At 41.4% G+C, this 20,000-nt stretch overlaps 1 protein-coding gene across 1 annotated transcript in view; it reads right to left on the reverse strand.

Moving 5' to 3' along the window:
* The window catches only part of LOC145410929 (PDF receptor-like), a 190,768-nt gene that overhangs the window by 14,662 nt on the left and 156,106 nt on the right, over window positions 1-20,000 (reverse strand). The window contains exons 10-12 of the mRNA XM_080280971.1: window positions 13,635-13,720; window positions 12,291-12,474; window positions 7,873-8,054 (exon numbers count right to left, since the gene is read on the reverse strand). Of these exons, the coding sequence (XP_080137097.1) occupies window positions 7,873-8,054; window positions 12,291-12,474; window positions 13,635-13,720 (452 nt within the window). The remainder of the gene's footprint in view (window positions 1-7,872; window positions 8,055-12,290; window positions 12,475-13,634; window positions 13,721-20,000) is intronic.

Raw genomic sequence — 20,000 nt, forward strand, 5'->3', positions numbered from 1 at the left:
AGGCAGGACCTGATTAAAGGGGTTGACTTCTGTTACCTTTGGTCTGTATCAAATCAGAATTACCATGGGTCACGATTCTACACCTTTCCACTCTCTCTCTCTCTCTCTCTCTCTCTCTCTCTCTCTCTCTCTCTCTTTCATAATCCACGCCTGAATCGCACCACCCCAGCGTTACGGGAGACGAGTCCTTCACAGACCCTTACTAATAATGACTGCTTTATTGACTCTTACTTTATTGACTCTTACAGTACGAGAATCACCAGGACTCTTTATTTTCCTTTATTACTACTACTTACTTCCAGACGATTTTCTTCCGCTTGTCAACGTCTTTATTTTACGTTACTATTCTTACTTCCGGACGATATTATTCAGCTTGTGAGAGGATCTTCATTTTGACTTTGTTTTCATTTTTCTTCAGGGGTGGGGGGCAAATTTTTCAGACTTCCGGCTCTTCCTCCTCAGTTGCATATATGAAAAAATAAAATATGTTAATGAATCGACCAATTATTATCATGTGGCATTTTTGAGCAGTTTCATAAATCGAAAAAAAAAAAAAAATAATGATTTGAGTATAAAAACAGGAAGTCGTACATTCAATGCAAACAATTCCACGGAACAAAACGCCCTGTTTCATCGATCTTTCATATTTATTCTCTCCTTCCTCCTCCTCCTCCTCCTCCTGCTCCTCTTCCTCCTCCTCCTCTTCCTCCTCCATTTTTTCAGTCTCCTTTTTCATTCTTCCTCCTCTACTCTTCTTTACTCTTGTCCACCACTTCCTCTTTCTTCTTCAGTTCTCTTACTCCTATGATTTGCTACCTATCCTCCTTCTCCTCCTCCTCCTCCCCTCCTCTTCCTCCTCCATTTTTTTATCTCCTTCATTCTTCCTCTTCAACTCCTCTTTACGCTTGTCCACCACTTCCTCTTACTTCTTCCGTTCTCATATTCCTATGTTTTGCTACCTCTCCTCCTCCTACTCCTTCTCCTCCTCCTCTCCTCTCCTCTCTTCCCCTCCCCTCCTCTCTTCTCCTCTCCTCTCCTCCTCCTCGTCCGCTGAGAGGTATCGATTCAGGACCAGCATTCACATATTTAAGCTGTGTTATAAATTCGTGAAGGAGAGGGGCGCCTTCACGTGGTGGCACTGATATACCCGGCCGTCTCTCCTGTCTGGTTGTCTACTCGTCCTTCAACTACTTCCCTATTTCCCGGAAGGAGGATGGTGGACTGGAGGAAGACGGAAATTTCAGCCAGCAGTCCACCAGGTCGCATTTCAGATGATCCTACATCAACAACAACAACAACAAAAACTACTACTACTACTACAACTACTATCTCTATTACTGGTACCACTACTACTACCATTACTACTGCTACACTACTACTACTACTACTAAAACTAAAGAGGTTACCTAATATAAAAATTCGTTCACCATAAAAACTCCCTAACTCTTTCAACCCAACGATTTATTTATTTGGTCCTTATTAATAAACAAACAAATATATACAACTGGGAAGAGCACCTCGTAGTGAAGAGGTTATTGAAGGCTGTATCTAACCCTCCAGTCCATACGCCTCTCCTAAGCTGAATAAAATCGTCTGGAGGTAGCAAAAAATAAACTACAAAATTAAGTCGCCTGATGAAAGGGACTTCGGAGAGACTGGCAATGCAGGCTTCGTTGCACCGTTTACATATCAATTTGTTCTGCAACTTACACCTCAGTACCCTCGTGTGTCACTGTTACAATGTGTCGATTAAAAAAACAAAAAAGATACAAGTGACAGGCTGTTAAGGTGTCATATTCAAACTAAATCGCTTAGGAAAAGGTGTTACAAAGCCTCCCGTGTGACTCAGACGGCGCCATAAGGATTTTTTATGAATCCCCTCCCTCTCTGTGCTGAGGCGGTGTGGAGGGTCAGCACTATCCCTTCCCCCCCCCTTCTATCTATCCTTCCCTTCCTTCCTGCACTTCCGCATCCCCCCCCCCCTCTTCAGCTACGCGGTTCCCTCATTTAGCACGGTTTTGATGAGCTGGCGATTCTCGAGATTTGAGTAGCGCGGCTTCTCAATTTAACACGATCGAGAAAGTGTTTTTTTCTTCCTTTTCTTCTTCGTTATCGTCTTCTTTATAAATTTTGGCGTGGTTTTTGTCAGAGGGGGAGATGTCTGGAGCATTTCTCAGTTTAACACGATCTAGAAAGTGTGTGTGTGTGTGTGTGTGTGTGTGTGTGTGTGTGTGTGTGTGTGTGTGTGTGTGTGTGTGTGTGTGTGTTTCTGACGTGCATTCCTTGGAGATGTGACTGGAGTGGTTTCTCACTTTTACTGAATCAAAAATGGTGTTTTTCACAAAATTTTTTCAGGATTTTCTTTTCCATGGTTTTTCCTCTAAATAGAATGGGGTTTACAATTGCAACATTTCTCTGTTATATCGCGATTTTCCGAATTTGATGCCTCTGAAAACTTTCCAGGGCACTATTTTTTTTTTTTTTTTTGTAATATAGCACCATTTTGTTGATTTGGCGCGAATTTGGAACCTGACTGGCGCGTTTTTAGGACTTAGTGAAAGCTAGAGTTGCCATAGTTTCCTGATTTGGTACATTTTATAATCTAACTGGCATAGGTCCTTGATTTTATGCGATTTTGGGTTTCCACTGCGGTAATATATGGAAAAAAAAAAATGTATACCAGCACTGTTATATTTCTCATTGGAGCGATTTTGGTTTTAAGCGGGTCGTTTTTCTGATTTAACCAGATTTTTCATTGAACTGGTTTCTTTTTCTGATTTTCTGGTTATTTTTGAATTGACTGAGAGGTTTTTCTGTGGCGAATAAAATCGTTTGGTGTCTGTAGGGGTAAATTATGTTGGTCACCCCGCGTCGTTTATAGGTTAATGAAGTTTTAAAATGGATGATGATGATGATGACGGCAATGCTGAGTGGTGATGATACCAATGTTACGTGATGATGATGATGATGATGATGATGATGGTGTGGTGGTGGTGGTGGTGGTGGTGGTGGTGGTTGCAATGTTAAGTGATGATGATGATAAGGTGATCAGAATTCCAATGTTAAGTGATGATGATGATGATCGTGGTGGTGATGGTGGTGGTGAATGCTTTCCTCTCAATATATGATGATGACAACGACGACGATAATGAATAAAATTTTGGCCAAAGTTAAAAGCCAGCGAGAAAGAAGACCGCTTTGATAATACTATTTCAGACTTTGGGGACATTTTTCTCAACTGGCCTGGTATGTCTTCAAGGCGATTTAAGAGAGAATGTTTTCTTGATGATGATGATGAAAGTGAGTAGGGATAATAGCAATTTTTCAATGGAAGGAGAAGGAGAACGAGAAGAAAATGATGATGATGATGATGATGATGTCGATGATGATGACACGAGAAGAAGATGAAGAAGAAGAAGAAGAATGAAAAAGATGATAATGATGTTGACGAAGACGATGGTGACGAGGAGGAGGATGGCAATGCTAAGCGATGATGACGATGATGATGATGACCACGACGATGATGATGATGATGATGACCACGACGATGATGATGATGATGATGATGATGATAGGTAAAGACGATGGCACACATTTTTTCCTTCACGAAATAATGCTTTTCATGTCAATGGACAAAAAAAAAACTCTGATAACGATTACGACTATGATAAAAGACAACGATTTTTTTCCACAGTGGTTAAAAGCGGCCGAGACAGACTAACTCCACTAAAAATATCCCCCCCCCCTCTCTCTCTCTCTCTCGCTCTCCACTTGGCCCAGTCATTCTCAGTCGCCACGCTCTCTCAATCAACACCATTTACTTTCAACTCGGCTCAGATTTGTCAAGTTAATGGTCGTTCTTGCGCAATCCGTCTTATTTTTGCGTATTCCGGGTCTATTTTTGCGCATTCCTGGTCTATTTTTGCGCAATCCGTCTTATTTTTGCGTATTCCTGGTCTATTTTTGCGCATTCCTGGTCTATTTTTGCGCAATCCGTCTTATTTTTGCGTATTCCGTGTCTATTTTTGCGTATTCCGTGTCTGTTTTTGCGCATTCCTGGTCTATTTTTGCGCATTCCGTGTTTATTTTCCCGCAACCTGTGTCTATTTCTGCGGAACCTGTATATTTTTGCGCAATCCATATCCGTTCTTCCGCATGCCGTGTCTACAACTGCGCAATACGTGTTTTGGCGCAATTCGTGTTTATTTTTGTGCAATCTGTCTGTTCTTGCGCAATCCATGTCTACTTTTGCTGTCAGTGTCTATTTCTATGCGCAGTTAGTGTTTTTTTTTTTTTAAGTCATTGTATTTTCAGCGAAGTTACTATTATTATGCACTTATTTTTTGATCTTTTTTGTTGTGCCTGCATTTTGCGTAATTACAGCACATCTCTCTCTCTCTCTCTCTCATCTGCATATACCGATTAATCTGCCAGTCTAGCCATCCACATAACTGCCCATATTTCCTCCCCCCCCCCTCTCTCTCTCTCTCTCTCTCTCATCTCAAGTGGGTCCGTGATCGCGCAAGAGAGGGAAAAAGTTTAAAATGATCCGGAGTTTGCGCCATCTTGAGACTTGGCGATTGGGCAGGGGAGGTTGTGAAAGTTGAGAGAGAGAGAGAGAGAGAGAGAGAGAGAGAGAGACAGACAGACAGACAGAGAGGGTAAGGAGGGATTAGTGGGTCAGCAAGGACGAACGAGAGAGAGAGAGAGAGAGAGAGAGAGGTTGACTTACAACTCTCCCTGAGGATTAATCACTTGGGTAGAGGTTATTTGGTCCTGGGGGAAGGGGGAGGAGGGGGAGAGGGTGGGGAGAAAAGAGAGAAAGGGAGGGAAAGAGGAGAAGAAGAGTGGAGGAGGAGAAACAAGAATGGGAGAAGAGAGGGAGAGAAAATAAGATGGGGGAGAGGAAGGTGGAGGAGAAAGTAAAAATAAAGAGAGGGGGGAAAAGGAGAAACAAAAGCACGAAGGGAAAGGGGAAAGAGAGGGAAGAGAGAGAGGAAAAGAGGGAAGAAGGGGAAATGGAAGGAAGGAGAGAGAATGGAAGAAATGATGGACAGTGAGGAGACTTGAGGAGAGGAAGAGGGAGTAAGGAGGAAAGGAGAGAGAGAGAGAAGAGAGAGGGACGGACGAAGGGGAGGAGAGGGGGGAGAGAAGGGAAGGAGAGAGTAAGGAAAGAAAGAAAGAGATAAGAGGGGAGATGCCTGCCAGTGGGAGGCGAAGACAAAAAGGAGGAATGGAGGAGGAGAGAAAGAGAAGAAAATGATGAAGGGATGGAGAGGGAAGGAGAAGAGGGAGGGGAAGACTAGGGATGAGGGGGGAGAGTAAGATGGATGAAGGAAAGAAATAAAAGTGAGATGACAAGCAAGGAGGAGGAGGAGCAGGAGGAGGAGGAGGATCTAGGTACATGACGAGGCAAGAGGAAGAAATTACATGTCCTTGAGCTGAGAGAGAGAGAGAGAGAGAGAGAGAGAGAGAGAGACAGACAGACAGACAGACAGACAGATTGTGACCAGCAACATTACTAGATTACACACACACACACACACACACACACACACACACACACACACATAAAGCCTCAAACACAGACCGCGAAGCAAAAATTTCGAAGCAAAAAACGTATCAATCTGGGCGAGGCAGGACCGTAAGAGGCGAATCACCGTGACATAAACCTGACCTTGATACGAGGGCCATCTCCTGACCTCGCCTGACCTATCGCAATACTGGAACCGCCTACACGTCTTCGCTAGAGCCCTGGATTTTGTTATTTATCTGTTTCGTCACTTTTCATACTACTACTACTACTACTACTACTATTACTACATCATTACCATCATCATCATTCTTACCATGTTCATCACTGTTGTAATAGTCATCTCCCTCTTCCTCCTCCTACTGATACGGATGCATTATCACCACTATCATCCTCGTTATAGTCGTCATTATCACCATTTTTATCATCCTCATCTTCCTCCTCATGATGATGATAATGAAGATGATGATATTCCTCAATGGGCAGGTGAGAACAGTAATCTACTTATTAATCTACATACTCAAATAAATGGCTGTGCTAAATTTCCACAATATCTGTACTCTGATAGAAATTCTCTCTCTCTCTCTCTCTCTCTCTCTCTCTCTCTCTCTCTCTCTCTCAACCCCTTTTCCTCATCAATCTTGCACTCCCTTCCCCTTCCCCATCTATCTCCCTCTCCTGACTTTCCCCTCAATACCCCATCCCCCCCCTCTCTCTCTCTCTCATTTCCCCCTCATTTCCCCTCACTTCAAAACACCCCTCCACCTCAAAGAAAACCACCACCACCACCAACAATACCTAATACTCAAAAGAAAGTAAAAAGCGACAAACACCTATATTTTGTCCTCGTTTATTTTTTCCCTATGACTGAGAATACCTGGCCGTCACCTGGGCAACGACGGTAATGAGTTTAGTCTGGATTTATGATGATGATGATGATGATGATGATTATTATTATCATCATTGCTAACACTACTACTATTTTTACTACTACTACTACTACTACTATTTTTTCAATGTTCAGGAAGTGTAAATGATGATTTTTTTTTTTGCGGGGGGGGGGGGGGGAGATATTAAAGGGTTCTGCACCTTTTCCTTAACAGCTAATTTCTTTAATAAATCCTCTAAAATTTTCTCCGCTTTCACTTTGGGCGTAAAATTGTCATCTCCATCATTAAAGCTCAGTTATTAACATTAGATTGGGGTGCTAGTCACGAAGAAGTGCTACAAATGGGTGTAGGGATGTAGTATTGTCTCTCTGTTACACAAGATAGGGGTGCTTGTCACGAAGAAGTGCTAGGGAGAGGATGCTGGGTTGTGGCATTGTTTTTTCTGCCACTGAGCTACGGGAAATAAGCTGCAAAAGGCCGAAAATCTCCGCCAAGATGAAGTGAAGGAAGTATAGCATGTTTTCTTATTCTTTTCCTGGTCCGGTTATTTTTTAAGAGTGTTTTCTCGAGTACATATGCGCCCCATCGCCTCTGCCTTCACAACACGTCAGATAAGGTACACTCTGTTGTTTTGTTTGTCTGGATAATGAGGGCTGTGTGTGTGTGTGTGTGTGTGTGTGTGTGTGTGTGTGAGAGAGAGAGAGAGAGAGAGAGAGAGAGAGAGAGAGAGAGAGAGAGAGAGAGAGAGAGAGAGAGATCTGGTTGAAATTAGAGTTTGGAGGGTCTTCAGTCTACCGTGAAGCAGGTATAAAGAGGAAGGGAACAAGAAAATACTTGAAAGAGGTAAAGCATACATACATACATATAATATATATATATATATATATATATATATATATATATATATATATATATATATATATATATACCGTACATATTACTTTTACACATTAACACAGTCTCACACACCCTAATCATGGACGGGGTGGATCATTGAATTAAGAAAAGGATAAGTTCCCAGGTAGACGAATTAGGCATCTTGATACCAGTCTAAAGGTCTGACTGGGGCTCTAAGAAACAAACAAGAGGTGCTTCCCCCGTCCGTAGCGTCCTTAACCAAGCTCGAGACGGTACAAAGGAGTACAAAAGGCAAAAGAGTAAAGAGGGGTGGAGAGGTGGAAGAAGAGGAGGAGAAAAAAGGAAAAGGAGGAGGGAGAGGGAAGAAGAGGAGGGATGGGAGAGTGGTAAGGAGTAGTAGGGGAAGAGAACTGGGTAGAAAGTGAAAGGAAGGAACATAGGGAGCAGGCAACCTAACTAACAATCTAACCTAACATAGCATAACATAACCGAGCCTAACCTGATTCAACCTAACCAAGTGCAACTCAACTGGGAAAAGAATAAGCGCCTATTCCGACAGCAGTTCTAAAAATTTGCCCTCCCGCTACTCACCCGTGCGTGGGACTTGTGGACCCTCTAAGACAGGAACAGAGGTGCGTGGACCGTCCGTGGGTGTCCCGGGGCAGGTCCGTGACGGTGGTGAGGAACACGGAGGAGAGACCCGACCCACGCCTCACCCCGGCACTGCGGTGTAAAAGGTAGTTGTCCACGTACTTCCTCACGGCCGTACGTACCTGGAGGAGAGGAGAGTTAGTGGGAGAGTCTGGGAGTGTGTGGGAGAAAGTGGGAGAGTGCTGGAGAGTGTGGGACAGAAGGGGAGGGTGTGGGAGACAGCAGGAGAGTGTGGAGGTCAGAGAGTGTGAGATAAAATAGAAACTGTGACGTACTTTCTCTCTCCCATAGGTACCTGTGGGCAAAGGGAGAGTGTGTAGGAGAGAGTGTGTTAGAGTGTAAGAGTGTAAGAATAAACAGCAGCCAATTAAAAGGTGTAAGAGAATGGGGGAAGGTGTGGACGTGAGGGGGAGAGTGTATGAATGAGTGGGGCAGTGGGAGGGTAGGGAGTTTTGGGGAGACAGTACAGGGGTTTGGGTGTGAGGAGAGAAGGGGATTGGGTGGCAGAGTGTGGGAATACGTGAAGTAGTGTGGGAGAAAAGGGCAGGATGTGGGAGTCGGTGGGAGTAAGTGGGAGAGGATGGGAGAAAGAGTGAGGGTGTGGGAGTTGGTGACAGTGAGTGAGAGAATGTCAAAGTTATTCACCTACTTCCTGACTGTCGATGTTGGCTACCTGAGGGAAGGAGTGTGTGGGTGAAACAGTGAGTGGGAGAGTGTGGGGGAGGAAATGAAAGGGTGTGGGACGGAACGAGAGAGATGGGAGGGTGTGGGGAAAAGGGGAACTGAATGACGGAATGAGTAGGAGGGTGGGGTGTGAGAAAGTGTGAAAAGGTGTGTGAGGGGGTATGAACCAGTGGGAGGAAAAGGAAGACTAAGGCAGTAAGTGGGAGGGTGTAGGAGTGTGTGGGAGGGTGTAGGAATGTGTGGGAGGGTGTAGGAATGTGTGGGACGGTGTGGGAGGGTGCAGAAGTGTGTGGATGTAGGAGTGTGTTGCAGGGTTTAGGAGTGTGTAAGACGGTGTGGGAGTGTGTGGGAGGGTGTGGGAGTGTATGGGAGGCTGTAGGAGTGTGTGGAATAGTGTTCTTTTATCTACAGAATGTACACTGAATAAAAATATTATCTTCAAACAAGTGATCAATGATTTTATAGTAACCCCCGTAGCTGTCCGCGTTTCTTCCCCACGGCAAATATTTATGAACCATGTATTTTACTTATTGCATTTGTCAACTTCCTTCAGGGTGTATTGAAAAAAAAATAAATAAAAACAGACAGACATTTGGGAAGAGTTGCGGGGGGTAATTTTCACTCGCTTTGTCCACTGTTTCCAAATGTATAGACGGAAAATGTTCAAATGTTTTTTTTTTTCTTTTCAAATTGAAGTACGGATGTGAAATACTGATAACGAGAGTCCCGCTGTCCTATAAGGTGACTTTCTACCTGGGCAAACCTAATTACGCCAACTACAGGTAAAGGTGTAAGGGAAATGGTTGAAAAAATGTCAAAAATGAAAAAAAAAAAACAATGAGTAAAAATGAAAAAAAATGAAAACAGAGGAGCAATAAAGATAAATAAATAAAATAATCTAAAAATGGAGCTTTGGAATGCTGAAAGAACTCCAAAATACAATGATAAAAAAAGGAAAAACAAACACTGAAACAATATTAATGCAACACAGCGCCATTCAAATCAAAACGGATCTCTCTTAAATCCATGGCAAATTGTTCGGTGCGACAGGAAACCAAAATGTTATGTCCAATTTCGAAAAATCACAAACAAATTCTGTCGTGTAATAATATGCTGAATCAATGATCCAAAACCTTATATTAAATTTCAAAAAATCATTTAAAAAATTCTGTTGTGAACTAATATATTAAACCAAGGAATCAAAAACTTATATTAAATTAAAAAAAAAAAAAAAAAAAACTGTCGTGTAATACTGTGCTGAATCAAAGTCAAAATCTCTAGCAACATAAAGGAGTACATAATTATATATAAATTAAAAATATATAGTGAAATAATTACAATCTTTGAATTACTGAGATGATTAAATGAATTGGGAAATAAATCAAAAATATAATAAATATATAGATAGACACTGATAAATAGAGAGACAGATAGACAGATAAAGACTGATAGATAGACATAAATAAAATCTCTCAGCAAAATAAAAATCGCCTCACAGCAAAATTAAAATGGACGTCATCGTACTGAAAGGGTTGACTAATAATGATTTAACCCCTTCAGTTTGAGGACCTATTTAAAATTTTACGTTACTTCCAGACAAGGGATGTACCGGATGTCAGAATTTAAACATCCGCGGATGTGGATGTGAATGCGGATATCATGTTTCTGTATCTTGCGGATGCGGATGCGGATGTCTGTTTCTAAAAACTGCGGATGGAGATGCAGATGCGGATGTGAAACTATGACATCCTCGCGGATGCTGATGTTTTCAGGATATATTGTTGCATAATCATTTAACTAAAGCTCGGCCTTTGGAGACAGCTGCCTATCCCTTATCCCGGCCTTGGGAACTGATCTTTTCCTACTTTTAAAATATTCATAATGAACTCAGCTACTGTAAAAAATAGTGTTTTCAGACAGCGGTACTTTCAGCACCTTTCTTTAATTTACTGTGACACTTCCCTAGCCATAGTCTCCACAACACACACACGCACAGAGCCATACACACCAATATAAATGCATTTTGACTCCTATTAACCCTGTTAGACATTACAAAGTACCAAGGTAAGCGTATTACCCATACGACTCTTATCGACTTGGTGGAGTTAGTCACAGCACTTTGGTCTTGTGCAGACCAAAGCACTATAGAATAACTACAAAATTTTCGCCCTTATCACCGCCTACCAGGGTAAACAGTAAACACAACAAGCAAGTCGCATCACGGAAAAACACTAATGTTTTTGTTTACAACGAAGGCATAGTATTTTGTTTATCCACCACATCCTCTTTATGTCTCGTTCAAATGCGGATGCGGATGCGGATGCTTATTAAAATGCCAATGCAGCTGCGGATGCGAATGTCTATTTTTACATAAGCGCGGATGCGGATATCCGATACATCCCTGTTCCAGACGATTCAGTCACCTTCAGAAACAGATTTTTAAAAAGACGGGTTAGATAAGTATAGACTTTTAAAAGAGAGATACAAAAGGATAGATGTTCAAAATGAGAGGGTATAGATTTTTAGAAAGAGAGGTTAGACAAGGATAGATTTTTAAAAAGAGAGCTTGGATAAGGATTGATTTTGTAAAAGGTTAAATAAGGATAGATTATAAAAGAGAGGTTAGGTAAGGATAGATTTTTAAAAGAGAGGTTAGACAAGGGGAGATATTTAAAAAGAGAGGTTACATAAGGATAGATATTTAAAAAGAGAGGTTAGATAAGGATAGATTTTTTAAAAAGATAGGTCAGATATAGCTCAATTAACCTCTTCAGTACGAGAGGCCTTTCCAAAATTGAAAAAAAAAGTGAAGAATAAATTAACCAGATCATCGGGGTGAACAGACTCCGCATAGTCAAAAAAAAAAAAAAAAAATCCTTCCATAAACTTACTGATACAATTTTTTTCTATTTTTTTCCCTATTACGACTGGTCTGCTCTTTCAATATATAAAAAATAATTGAGGTGGTGGAGGGAGAGTGAAGGTAGAATTTTTTTTTTTTTTTTTTTTTTTTTTTTTTTTTTTTTTTTTACTCGCTGATTAAATTACGGTACTGCCTGTAACGCGATAAAGCTGAAAGATGAGTGTTAAAGTGTAGGATTTCAAACCTTACTACTATGACAGGTAATCAGGGTCTCTCTCTCTCTCTCACACACACACACACACATTTTTCCTATAATTCCCTCACTCAAAATTTTCTTTTCCATTACCTCTTGTTCACTGCCTCTACAGCCCCCCCCCCTCCCTCTCTCTCTCTCTCTCTCTCTCTCTCTCTCTCTCTCTCTCTCTCAAAACTTACCTTCACAAGACACTGAAATTAAGGGGTGGGGGATGGATGGATGGATGGACAGAGAGAGAGAGAGAGAGAGAGAGAGAAAGCAGCGAAGAAGGGGAAAGAAAAGAGAGAGAGGGAAGAAGAGGGAGAGGAAGGAAAGAGAACGCCAAGGGGAACTGGAAGCAAAGGAGGAAGGAGTAGACACAGAGGGAAGGAGGGGAGAAGAGAAAGAGGGAGGGAGGGAGGGGGGGGGAGGGAAAAGGGAAGGAGGGAGGAAAGGAAGGCTGGTGAGATGATATGTATATTTTTTGAACAAGTTTGTCATTTTTCGGAAACTTCTTGGGTCGAGATAAGAATGGGATGACGATTTTCTCTCTCTCTCTCTCTCTCTCTCTCTCACCTCGCCATTCAGGAAGCAGTACAGCAGCGCGATGAAGAAGCCCTGGAAGGAGGTGAGAAAGTGCGTGGCATAGGACCAAAGGCCAAATTCTGCTGCCGATCTTCCCAAGGGCGCCACCATCATGTTAAGAACGTTGGTGATGCCCAGGAGGGGGAGCAGCACGATGGCCGCCTTCACTGCCTTCCTGCTTCGTGAGGTCAGGGGTCCGCCATGTTGGTACGCCCGAGGAGCATTCAGGGAGAGGGGAAAAGGTTCATTAGGCAGTTATAATTATAGTTATTGGTTATATCTACCGTCTATCTATTTATCTATCTATGTATCTATTTGCCGACCTACCTACCTATCTATGTATCTATGTCTATCCATCCATCCATCCATTGACCCATCCCTCCATTCACCTATCCATTTATCCATCCATTCATCCAACGAACCAATCACCTATCTATCTATCTATCTATCCATGTTCTCTATTTTCAAGGACAGTACACACCCTTGTCTCACTTCAGCACTCATCCTCAACCACTCACTCATACATCCATCTGCCACATTTAATAAAAAGTTTTCTGTCTCTGTTATACACCACACCATCACCACACCACCACCACACAGCCTCACCACACCACCACACAAACACCACACTCCATCACCAAACGAAAAGCACACAACCTCACCACAACAACACCACACTCCATCACCACAACAACACACACAACCTCATAACACCACCACACCAACACCACGCAGTAACACCACATCAACACCACATACTAACACCACTCTACCACACCAAAACCACACAGTAACAACACACCAGCACCACAAAACCTCACCACACCACCACACTTACACCACACAGTAAACACCCATCACCACCACAAATCATCACCACACTACCACAGCTACACCGCACTTTAACAATACACCACCACCACCACAACGCCAAACAACTTCGCTACCATCCCCAAACAATCACACCGCACCACAAAACACACACACACACACACACACACACACACACACACACACACCAAGTTACTAAAATCTGCATCAAAAGAGAGCGATTACATTATCCAGCCACCAATATCAATATATGGTCTCTCTCTCTCTCTCTCTCTCTCTCTCTCTCTCTCTCTAAAAGTCCAGAGCTAACTTTCAAGCAGAAGAGGTCAGATAAATTCTTAAGTTACTCCTACATGTTTTTTTTCCTAATCTAAAGAAAATAAACATCACGTCCTCGGCGTGAAGGGGCGAAGTGGTACAGACAGAAGGAAAGGGAAAAAAAAAAAAAAAAAAAAATCCATCTGCCACTCAGGGATTCGACTTTTGGCGCCGGATTTGACGTACCTGACTTGGAGTGCCTCGCTGCTGTTGCTCTGGCGTAGCTTCGTGACCAGCACCCGGATTATGTTCAGCAGGAAGATCATGTTCAGCTGAAGGGAGAACAGAGGGAGAGACAGGGTTAATGCAGGAACAAAGGAGAACGCTAGTAGAACGGTTAAAGAGTGAACAATGGTGAACAAAGGGAGAGGGTTAACGAGTTAACGAAGGTGAACAGAGGGAGGGAGTTAAAGAATGAACAAATGTGAACAGAGGGAGGGAGTTAAAGAATGAACAAATGTGAACAGAGGGAGGGAGTTAACGAATGAACAAATGTGAACAGAGGGAGGGGATTAACGAATGAACAAAGGTGAACAGAGGGAGGAGGTTCACGAATGAACAAAGGTAAACAGAGGGAGGAGGTTAAGGGGTGAACGAAGGTGATCAGAGGGAGAAAGGTTAATGAATGAACAGACTGAACAAAATTATACCATGAACAGCACAGGGAGAGGGGGTTAATCAGTGAAAAATATATATATGGTGATTGAGTATGAAAGGAGGATAGTTAATTGGACTGCCTGATGGATGGATGGATGGATGGATGGATATACAGCTAAATAAATAAATAACAGATAGAATGATTGATGGGTAGCAGACAGAGACAGACAGAATGAGATACAGATAAAGATGGAAGGACAGACAGGGAGATAAGGCAGGCAGACAGACAGAATATATAAAGAGAGATAGACAGACAGACACAGGAGTAAGTAAATCATCATCATCAGCATCATCGCAATCTTCATCACCATCATCACTATCATCATCATCAAAGGGAAGTATTTTAGAGAACCAGCTTAATTAGAACTGCACGTACTCTCCATAAAGTGTCATTTACCCACTTAAGACAGGCAGAGAAGATGGGAAGAAGTCTTAATAACTTAGATTACTCTCTCTCTCTCTCTCTCTCTCTCTCTCTCTCTCTCTCTCTCTCTCTCACTCACTCTTCTTAAACTTAGAAAAAAACTCGAACTGAAGGGGTTAACGAAAGCTAACTAATTTCTCTTTCACACGATTTTTTGCACTTTTAAAAATCCCCGAAGTGAAGGGGAGGGGGGTTGAGGAAGGCCCTATCTAACCCCTCTAGTTCAAGTCAAAAAACAGAAACACAAAAAATGACGCCACCAAACCCCCCCCCCCACAAAAAAAAAAAATGAAAAAAGCTAACCCCTCCAGTTCAAGTCACTTCTAATTTAAAATAAAATCTAAAAAAGAAAATGACGTCACCAAAACCCAAAAAAAAAGCAAAACAAAAAACAGGAAAGAAAAAAGAAAGATGAAAAAAGAAAACAGAAAATAAGAAAAAAGAAAAGAAAAAATAAAACAAAACAGGAAACAAAAAGAAAAAAAAACAGGAAAGAAAAAAGAAAAAGAAAATAAAAAAGAAAACAGGAAAGAAAAACGAAAATAAAAAAGAAAACAGAAAACGGGAAAGAAAAAGAAAAAGAAAAAAAAGACTAACATGAGGTCACACAAAAAAAAGAAAAAAGATATACACTTGAAAACACGTCCTGTCTAAAGCCTCATTTGGGGCCTAATTAAGGCAATGAGGAAAGTACTAATGACATCTTAATTGCCTACATACATATATACATACATACACATACATACATACACATACAAGCACAAGGACAGACAGACAGACACATCGAAAGAGAGACAGATAGAAAGAATGACACACACACACACACACACACACACACACACACACACACACAGATACACATACAGATAGATACAGAGACAATGGATAAAACAGATAGATAGATATATACAGATAGATAGACAGATAGCCAGGAGTGTACACGAATTTCTGCTTAAGATTGTACTCTATGATACTGGAGCACTTTTTGTACTGCTCTATGTACTCTGAGTGTACTAATAAAGACCAAGAGTACTATTTCCTGTAATGCCTCGGTTGTGTAGCACGCTGGTAATTATTGTAAATGGTGGTACTGTATTTCCTTTATTTATTTATTTATTTGTATCTATTTTATTTACCTATTTATTCTATTTATTTATGACATTTTATTTATTTATGTACCTTATTTACCTACTTACTTATTCATTTATTTTATTTACTAATTTATTTATCTACTTACCTATTTACTCATCTATCTATCTTTCTTTATCTATCTATCTATTACATGGCAAGATCATTAGATTTTTAAAGTGTGCCGTAAAATACCGGACCCAATATAAATGTAATTAATTTCTCGCTTTAAATCAATTAATCTGGTGTTTTTTTAATTTCACAGCCTACGGTGTAATAGTAATAATGATAATAATAAAAGTAATAATAATAATAAACAATTAAAATAATAATAAAATAATAATAACCATAATCATACAACAAACAGACATCATCATAATTATCATCATATCACACATAATAATATCATCATCATTAGCATCATACTAGAAACAGAAATAACATCATCATCATCACCATTACTACTATCATTACCACACCGTCTTCCCACACCAAAAAACACCACCCGATAAATCAGAACAGTAACTAACCCAAGCCGGCGAAATACACCAACACTTCATACACTTTTCAATGACACTTTTATCTGGCATTATATTCGCCAACCCGGAACTAATACGGGAGAGAAAATAACAGCAACAGCCACTGGTAGGGAATTACACACGCCCCGCAACACAATCCTTGGCAAATTGGGGTGATTGTGCTTTGTTTGGCCCTTGGAACCTGACCTCATTATGCATGCAATTGAAAAGATTATTTTTTTTCTATCTGAGGGAAGGGGATGACTGATTTGGGCAGATAAATGCGTACTGTGAGACTGAGGTACAAACGGATGGTGACATGCTGGTCTGCGTGCGTGCGTGCGTCTCTGTCTGTCTGTCTGTCTCTCTTAATCAATCAATCAACCAATGAATCCAAGAAACCCTGAAATCCTACTAACAAGAAACCCCTTTCTGATTCCACCTCAGAGGAGGAAGGAAGGGAGGAAGTGAAAGGCAAGAAGAAAAGAGGTGAGGAAGAAAACAGAAAATAGGAGAAAATGGGAGGAGGTGGAGGGAAGACATGAGAGAAGACAGGAGAAAAAAAAAAGAAGGAAAAGAAGCAAATGGAAGAGAAAAAAAAAAATGATATGATGGGAAGAAAATGGGGTTTGGCATTATCATCTGGGACACCACAATTGTCCCATCATCATCAAAACTACCTCTACCACCATCACTACTACCACAACTACCACCATCACGACTACCATCACCTTCAATACAACTATCATCATAACGACCACAACTACCACCACCTCTACCAACACTACCAACATTAATACCATACCTACCACCATCACAGCTACCATCACCATTAAACAACAACCATCACTACAACCACTATCACCACTACAATATCTACCAACATCAATACCAGTACTATGACCACCGCTACCACAACTACCACCATCATCACTACGACACAGACCAATATCAACACCACAACTACCACCACCACAGACCAATATCAACACCACAACTACCACCACCACTCATACCATAACTACCACCATCTCTACCACCATCACTACCACAACATGTATCACTATCAATACCGCAATCATCAACCCCCTCTCCCCCCCTGTTTGCTCACTAAATAATGCATTCTCTCTCTCTCTCTCTCTCTAACCTATTCCATTTCCACAACAGTCCCCTCCTCTACATCATCTCTCTCTCTCTCTCTCTCTCTCTCTCTCTCTCTCAATCTATTCCACTTCCACACCGAAGTCCCCTCCTCCACATCATCATTTCTCTCTCTCCCTCTCTCTCTCTCAGCCTATTCCATTTCCACAACGAAGTCCCCTCCTCTACCTCATATCATTCTCTCTCTCTCTCTCTCTCTCTCTCTCTCTCTCTCTCTCTCTCTCTCTCTCTCGTTTTTAGTACCTTACTCTACCATATATTTTTCGTCCCTCTCCCCTCCACATGAAATCAAAAGACAAAACCAAGCTGGTAGAAAATACTTTTAAAAGGGTGAAGGGGAAATATTAATAAAAATAAGAGATGGAGAAATAAGCGAAGAAAATAGAAGTAAAAAAAAAAAAAGTGAGAGAAGAAAAAAAAGAAGGTAGGGAGACAGTGGGAAAAATTGAAAATGATATGGAATTTGAACGGGATATTGAGAGAGAGAGAGAGAGAGAGAGAGAGAGAGAGAGAGAGAGAGAGAGAGAGAGAGAGAGAGAGAGAGAGACCCCAAAACATAAAAAAACGAGACAGAAAACGAGGAGAGGGACAAAGAAAACGGTCAACTTTCTGCCCCAACTCACCTAAACTCCACAAACACAGCCGAAATTAAGAGTCGCCCAGGCATTTGACGATTGGGATTAAGTTCCTTTGTTTCCCTTTGCTCACTAATCTTCTTTTGTTATTTTTGAGAGTATCGCGTGCTTAGCCTTCCTTATTCTACTTTTTTTTTTTCAACTAAATTCTGATGCTTGGCTACAGCGGTGGTCAGGTAGGTAGCGTGTTCGTCTCCCAAACCTCCTGACCTGAGTTCGACCCAATTCGGAGCTAAAATATGAGAATAATGGAGTTGTCTTGACGATGAGAGGGTTATGTAACAGAAAAACATGATTCAATTAACAACTGTGAGTGATCTTGGTGCCTGTGATTAGATCTCTCTCTCTCTCTCTCTCTCTCTCTCTCTCTCTCATTGCTTCGTCTCGTCTCCTCTGATTTTTCCAATTATTCACCCTCAATTATGTTGCGTTCTCTCTCTCTCTTACCGCCTCGTTGCCTCCCCTCTCATTCCCTAATTCCTCCTCTCTCGCAAAATTACCTTCTAATTCTCTCTCATCCTTTATTTCCTTTCCTCTCATTTTCTTGTTCACGTATTCCACCTCTCTCTCACTCTCTGAATTTTATATATATATATATATATATATATATATATATATATATATATATATATATATATATATATATATATATATATATATATGTGTGTGTGTGTGTGTGTGTGTGTATGTATAATTTCCTCTATAAAACATTCCATATAAAGCATTTAGTCTATCTGTCAGTCAGTCTGTCTGTCTGTCTGTCTGTCTGTCTGTCTCTCTCTCTAACCACGTCAATCAGGAGAGGGGAAGTTGGTTGTCTCCCCTCTTTCTAATGAAGTATGGAAGTTGAGGCGTGAAGATGAAGAGGGGAAAGGAGAAAAAAGAGGAAAAGAGAGATGAAAGTGAGGGGAAATACGGGAAAATGATAAAGGAAGTGAAAAACAAAACAAAAATGAAGATAGGAAATACAGTGGATGAAAAGAAGGGAAAAGGGGAATGAGATGAGGGATGGGGAATAACGAGGGGAATGGCGGGGAAGATAAAGAAAAGAGAGAGGGGAGAAAAGATATACGAAAAAGAGGGGAAAATATGAAATGAATAGGGAGGAGAAGTGCAAGAGGGAGGAGAAGAGGAAGAAGAGATGTGAAGGAGGGAGGAGAAGAGGAAGAAGAGAAGTGGAAGAGGGAGGAGGAGAAGAGGAAGAAAAGAGGGGAAAATAAATTTGCTGTCTCCCCTCAGGCATGATGCAGGAGGGGAAAGAGGGGAGAATGAGAGAGAGAGAGAGAGAGAGAGAGAGAGAGAGAGAGAGAGAGAGAGAGAGGGGGGAAATTAAGGGTTGTTCCTAGAATGCTGTCATTCTCTCTCTCTCTCTCTCTCTCTCTCTCACACACATCAAAAGGGAAAGTCACTCCCTCTGATTACCTTCTGAATACACTCACACCGGAAATGAGAGAGAGAGAGAGAGAGAGAGAGAGAGAGAGAGAGAGAGAGAGAGAGAGAGACAGTTCTAAAGTGTACAGTGTTGAGGGGGGGCCCTCACCACATAAAGCTCTTCTCAACAGAGTAGAATCAAAATTTTTCCGTCTCACTAATTCTCCTCCTCTCGCTGCCTTCAACCTCTCTCTCTCTCTCTCACACACACACACACACACACACAAAGCTGTATTCTAGGCACCAATGACCGCTTCTTTGCACCTGCCGCAGAGTGAATTAGTCTTTGTATTTCACCTTAAAATTCTCTTCATATTATTAACACCTCTTTATTATTGACTCAATCTGTAAACTTGCGCAGCCTAAATCGCTAAGGGAGAGGCGTCACGGAGCCCTCAGTCCCACTTAAAAACACAACCCAAGATGAAAGTAGGGGTTATTCACTTATACATGAAATACATAGTGAAGTGAGATGCTAATACCGGCTCTACATTCTTTAGGTTATTCACTGAGAGGCGAGATGGGATGCAGATGAAAGAGAGGTGTATAATGCGAGAGAGAATTATGCATTAGGGTGTGTGTGTGTGTGTGTGTGTGT

Source organism: Coenobita brevimanus, chromosome 87 (genome assembly GCF_032717465.1).
Source record: "Coenobita brevimanus isolate Jiangsu-jjx chromosome 87, ASM3271746v2, whole genome shotgun sequence".
Lineage (NCBI taxonomy): Eukaryota > Metazoa > Arthropoda > Malacostraca > Decapoda > Coenobitidae > Coenobita > Coenobita brevimanus.